Here is a 6,411-nt window from a genome sequence, read left to right as displayed (position 1 = left end):
ACGTACCAGGTAAGTGTTTTGTGTTTCAGAAACTCGTTCTGCAGGCCCATCCTGCAGAGTTGACTTTCTTTCCCTGAAAGGTGGGAAGCTGTTGGGATAGACTTAAAAGGGCTGGTGGTAACCTACCTGACTAGCAGAACAAAGTAGGAGTCCAGTAGCACCTTTAAGACCAACAAAGTTTTATTCAGAATGTAAGCTTTCGTATGCGTGCATACTTCATCAGACAATGGAATGGGGTACAGTGAGCAGAGCTACATTATTATTATTATTTTCATATTTTGATATCTACAGCCAGTATGGTCATAGCATCTCTCTGGATAGACAAAGCTATCCCTGTGGTTGAAATGTGGCAAAATAGAGTCTGGGACAATTTTATCATGTGCAAGATAGCATATAATTCTTACGACACCTCTTATGAGTAATACGAAAGACATTTTGTTACAACGAGGTATCCTGTACTTGCTTATTTCGCAGAAAATGGTATTTTTCCAAAAAACTCATATTATCAAAAACTGATTTATAGATTGGTTATAGCCTATTGATAAAATAGATTAAGATTATTTGGTGTATTATAAGTCTGTGATAACTGTACAAATGTAATACCTTTTCTTGGCATTATTTGTATTTGTATTGAAATGGAAAACTTTAAATAAAACAATATTATTCTTTAAAAAATTATTATTATTAGTTTATTTATATTCTGCCCGTTCCCCATAGGAGCTCAGAGCGGAGTACAACATAAATAATAAAATCACAATAAAATCACAACAGCATAACAATAAAAACCGATTACAATGTTCAGTCCAACAGAATGGTTCAGCAGGACCGTATAATGAGATGGTGTAACAATATAATACAGCGAAACAGTGCAGTAGGATAGTACAGTAGGGCAGGGGTGGCCAACGGTAGCTCTCCAGATGTTTTTTGGCTACAACTCCCATCAGCCCCAGCCAGCATGGCCAATGGCTGGGGCTGATGAGAATTGTAGGCAAAAACATCTGGAGAGCTACCGTTGACCACCCCTGCAGTAGGGGATAGCTGGTGGTTAAGAATGCAAAGTGGTAGAAATTTAGAAACCAATGGCAAAATTAACAAATTGAAAGAACATTTGGTCTGGATAGCATTTGCATGGAAAACCAATAAAACAGTAACATGTCAGAATGGGAGAATGAGGCAATAAATATTGTCTGTTAATTGCTCTATTACTTGCAAGTATGGGTTAAACTGGAATCCCAGGAGATCTCCAGCCATCACCTGGAAGCAACCCTACCATATAGACACAGTAATGTGTGGATGCTTAAAATATACATCATCTTCAGGTGTGGATTGCTACAATATTCAGAAAAATGACTGTGCCTGCAGTTCAGCAGTTTGACCACTAAGGGTTGCAACATAACAGCAAATAGTTTTGGTTTTGTTCCAATAGGTATACCAACTTTGCATGGTTACAATCATGCTGGGTATAGAAAAATGGCTAAAATGCAAGGATTAAGCCATGCTGGTAGAAATACATTTGAACTTCCAAAAAACTTTCAATAAAGTGACTCATCAAACGATCTTGCATAAATTTAGCTTTCGTGGAATAAGATGATTGTTCTCTTAGAGGCTGGTAACTGGTTAAATAACAGGAAGCAGGCATAAACAAACAATTTTCCTTAATTAACTATTGAGCCTGCTTGCGGAGAAGGAGGGATAGAAATTTAAAGTAATAAATAAATAAATATTGTTGTGTATTAGGACCAATGTTCCCTCTAAGCACAATTTCTTAGTCTCTAGCTCACCTGCACTATTTAATTTGTTCATCCATGATCAAAGTCAGTGTGAGCAGTGCAGGGGCAAACTTTTGTAGGCAACACCAGATTACTCAGGATAGAGAAAAGCAAACCAGTTTATCAAGTATTTCTAGAGAACAGGGTTGCCAGGGTGGGTTGGGAGATACGTGGAGATCTGGGGAATGGAGCCTGAGGAGGGCAGGCTTGGGGGAAGGGAGGGTCCTCAATGGCCATAAAGTCCACCTTCCAAAGCGACTATTTTCTCCAAGTGAACTGATAGCTATGATAGAATGGAAGATCTCCAACCACCACCTGGAGGGTGGCAACCCTACAAGAGAAACTTTTCAAATTGGGTGAGTCTGCTACAGCGTGGCACATGAGGTTCAAGGTGAACAAGTATAAAAGTTGCGTATTAGGGTAGAAATTCCTAATGTTATATATTCACTAATAGGGTCCACAGTAGTGATAAAAGATCAGAAAAGACATATTGAGGTTGTTCACTGCCTTGAGTCTCAGGAGAGGGACCATGGCTCAGTGGTACAGCATCTGCTTGACATACAGAAGGTCCCAGGTTCAATCTCCAGTTGAAAGGATCAGGTAGAGAAGATGTGGAAGACCTCTGCTTCAGACTCTGGACAGCTGTTGCTTTTCTGAATAGACAATACTGACCTTGATGGACCAAGGTTCTGATTTATTATTAGGCAGTTAAATTATATAGTGTAGAGAAAGTAGAAACTTTCTCTTTCTCTCTTCCAAAATAGTAGAATTTTGAGGGATCAAGTAGAGTTGATGGGCCAAAATAAAGCACTATTTTACACAATGCATAATAAACTTGTGGGTTTATTGCCACAGAATGTATTAATGGCAACTTGTTGGCTTTTCTCCATGAATCTCTATAAACCAATTAGTCATGATGACTAAGTGGAACTTCCATGTTGAAAGGTAATATACCTCTGAAGATACCAGTTGTTGGGGCTCAACAGCAGATCGAAGCTTTGGCCTCTGTGCCTTGGTTTGTGGGCTATTGATGGCATCCAGTTGGCCACTGGGAAATACCATTCAGGACCAGACAGGCATCTGCTCTGAGCCAGCAGGGCTCTTCTCACACTATTATCATCCTAACCAGAGTTACACGATCAATTTAGAAGCAAGTAACTGAGTTTAGGATGTAGATCAAGATCGGTAGCCTTGTTAGTCTTTCTGTAGCAGTAGAAAAGAGCAAGACACTATAAACCCCATGTCTAAAGAAGCCTAAATGGAAAGGCGTCTCCCACTCTAATATAACTTTCCTTTGTTCCTCAAGAAAGAAATGGATAATCCTGAGGAAAGAATAAGCAACCATGTGAGTCTTGAGCAGTAGGTGGCACTGTTATTTGTGTGTACTATCTCTGTTACTCCAGCCTAGAGTAACAGGCTAGAAGGCAACTGAAGCCAGATGAACCTGGAAGGGCTTTTGCACGGCACTAGAACTGTGCCAAGCTGATCTCTTATTCACAGGGCCTTCTTGCAGACATGTGGCAGCAGATCTTACAGAGCGTCCGGTGAGTGTACGGAGGCGGCAGACAAGCTTCTGGGGGAGCTGATGAGGTCGGGATGGATTGCACATGGATTGTAGCTGGAATCTGCACAGAGGGTGGGGTCTGGTGATGAAGAAAGAGTTCAGCACTGGTTTAATGGTTGCATGGAGTGTTTGAAAACCAGGGCAGCCACCCTAGCTAAGTGAGATTAGAACTGAGAGAGATGCACAAGGTAAATTCTCTGATTGCACAGCAGTAAACATAGAATAGTTACCAACCAGTAGTGTTCTCAGTCACTGAGGTGAATGTACAGTAGCCACTTCATACATAAACACACCTAGAAGTTGAGGAAAAACCATTTTCCTTTTTTCAACCGTTGCAACAGAGTATGCAAGCAGGTCTTTAAAATATCTTTGAGGGGAAAGTAATGGACAATTATTGTTGAGTGTGACTGGAATCTTAGAATTCTTCTTGTAAAGGAAGTCAGTCAAGAGGCTGCTGATCTGATCCAGCTTGAGGCAGATCAGCATGACTAAAGCTGCTTGGCACAGAATCTGAGCCATATTTTGCAACTGTAAGACCTGCAAGCAGAGAAACACATGAAGGTCCAATTACCTGTTGCATAAGCTGCTCACCTTTCTAAGGAGCTAAAAAACTGGGGAAGGGAAAGATTCTTACTGGCCCTCAGAAATCTAGCTTTCCCTTGGTGGGTTTCAGGCACACCTTAGGAGACCTGCTCCTCATGTCAAATGTAACTAAACTGTGATCTTGCAGAAAATTCCTTACCCTTTATAGTCATGAATTTACTGTGCAGCCTTAGGTAAGCCCCCCCAACCTCTAGCCACAACATCCTCATTGCAGTGTGAGGATAATATGCTCTTCTACCTTACAGGGTTGTTGTAATACTTGCCAGATAATGTATATGCAAAGTACTTTAAATGCCACAATAGAAATTTAAGCTTAATGTTACTGTTACTATTTCTCTACTGTGCCTGGATAGGAACTGAAGTGACATTTGTGTTGATAGCTTTTCTTTCCTTTTGGGGCAAAGGGCAGAGTTTTAGTTAACCATTTATAAAAGGAATCTGTAATCCAAACCCACAGACTAGGTCAATATTCCCAGAATGTGCAGGAAAGAAAGGGGCCAGTGTTAAGAGGAGAGAATTCAACACTTGCCTTGCTAGCTCTCATTGCCCAGTCCCATCAGTCAGGGTTTTTCCAGAGTGACTTTCTTGTTTACTGTGCAGTTACTCATTTGCCTCCAGCCGCCTTGGCAAACTTTCCCTTCTCTGGCAACACAGAGTGTTCTGGCTCCCGTTTTGTTTAAAGTGGATAATAGTGACCACCCTTGCTGCAAGCCTACCACTGCCCCTTGCAATGTGCAACTGATAGCCAGTCACACCACTTCCTAAGTTTGATTTCTTGGCTACAAAAGGAGGAGGCAAGAGTTCCTGGTGTGCTATGTTTAATGAAAGCTTGAATGTATTTGCATACAGGGCTATACACAACTTTTTTCCCTGGAGGTCCAGAGAACAAACTATGCCCCCCTTCTCTGTAGGCCTCCAACTTCACCATTTCTTTATTTAGAAACTGGTATCCTGGCTCTCCAGACCTGTTCAAGGCAGAGCATAACAATAAAACAAAATCAAATAGTTGAAACAATAAAAACAAGTACCAATAAAAACATATTGATAAAACATCCCAAATCAATAACAATCATGCAAACAAAAACAATCCAGAGCAAATTTTTTGTACCATCAAATCACAGTTGACTTTTGGTGACTCCACAGGGTTTTCAAGAAGAGATTTTCAGAAGTGGTATGCTATTGCCTGCCTCATGGTATTCCTTGAAAGTCTCTCATACAAATACTAGCCAGGGCAGACCCTGTTTATAGCTTCTGAGAGCTTGTGAGATCAGGCTAGCCTGGGCCATCCAGGTCGGGGCATAACAGCACATAAAATAGAGCAGACTAAAATAATATTGATAAAACAGTCCTCAGGTTAGGAGCAGACTATAAAACATCTTCATTAATAGCCTGGGTAAAAATTAATGTTTTGGCCTGGTGCATTAAAAAATGAGTAAAAGAAAGCTCTGTCTCTGGTCGCCATCTGCCTTGCTTCTGGAGAGCTCTCAACAAGCAGGTGGTTTTTAAAGTATCCTGACTCCAAGACATATATAGTCTTACTAGGGCCCGTTGTGATGGAAAATACAATGGACTCTAGAAGAAGGCTGTGGGCGAGTGCCCCCCCCCTTGCTGTCTTTCTATCCAGCAAGTGAATGCATTTGCTCCTCCCAACCTTGGGGTCTTCCCACTACTCAAAGTGGCTGTTTTCTGTTGGGGAATTCATCTGACTTTCAGCTTTCTATCTCCTCCCCCCTCGCTGCAGCCTCTACCTAGGAAAAGGACAGTCTTTCTCCACAGTGTAGACCAAAGCAGTTCACATCATTCTCCTCTCCCCCTTTTGATCTTGTGAGATAAGTTAGGCTGAAAGTCTGTGAGTGGTCTGAAATCACAGTGTGGGTCAAAGCAGGAGGGAAGTGGCCTCAGCAGGGTATAATGACACAGAATCCACCCTGCAAAGCAGCCATTTTCTCCTGGGAACCGGTTCTGTGTCATCTGGAGAGCAGTTGTAATTCTGAGTGATCTCCAGCCCTCACCTGAAAATTGGTAGCAATGGTTCCCCATGAGGAAACAGCTGGTTTGGAGGGTGGAGTCAATGGCATTGTACTTGTCTGAAGTCCCACCCTTCCTCAAACTGCAAACTCTCCAGGCTCCACCCTTCAAATCTCCAGGAATTTACCAACCTGGAGTTGGCAACCTTATCGTCTTCCCAGCAGCAGTAGCATGCAGTCAGGTGTAGGGTAGCCAGCCTCCAGGTGGAGCCTGAAGATCTCCTGGTATCACAACTGAACTCCAGACAACAGGGCTGTCTCCTCCTAGAGAAAATAACTGCTTTGGAGGGTGGACTCTGGCATTATATTCAGCTGAGGCCTCTCCCCTCCCCATACCCTGCCCTCCTCAAACTCCATCACAAAATCTCCAGGAATTTCCCACCAACCTGGAACTGGCAAGCCCATTGAGGCCCAGTGAGTTCTCCCTTAAAGGCCAAAAGCAGACTAG

The 6,411-nt window shown here is 42.3% G+C and overlaps 1 protein-coding gene across 1 annotated transcript in view; it reads left to right on the top strand.

Moving 5' to 3' along the window:
- Positions 1-3,155: 3,155 nt before the first annotated feature.
- The window catches only part of LOC132575820 (epoxide hydrolase 1-like), a 15,116-nt gene continuing 11,860 nt past the window's right edge, over positions 3,156-6,411 (top strand). Inside the window, exon 1 of the mRNA XM_060244512.1 lies at positions 3,156-3,313. Within this exon, the coding sequence (XP_060100495.1) occupies positions 3,285-3,313 (29 nt within the window). The 5' untranslated portion in view covers positions 3,156-3,284. The remainder of the gene's footprint in view (positions 3,314-6,411) is intronic.

Source organism: Heteronotia binoei, chromosome 1, assembly GCF_032191835.1.
Source record: "Heteronotia binoei isolate CCM8104 ecotype False Entrance Well chromosome 1, APGP_CSIRO_Hbin_v1, whole genome shotgun sequence".
Taxonomy (NCBI): Eukaryota; Metazoa; Chordata; class Lepidosauria; order Squamata; family Gekkonidae; genus Heteronotia; species Heteronotia binoei.
This window is presented reverse-complemented; position numbering and strand designations above follow the sequence as displayed.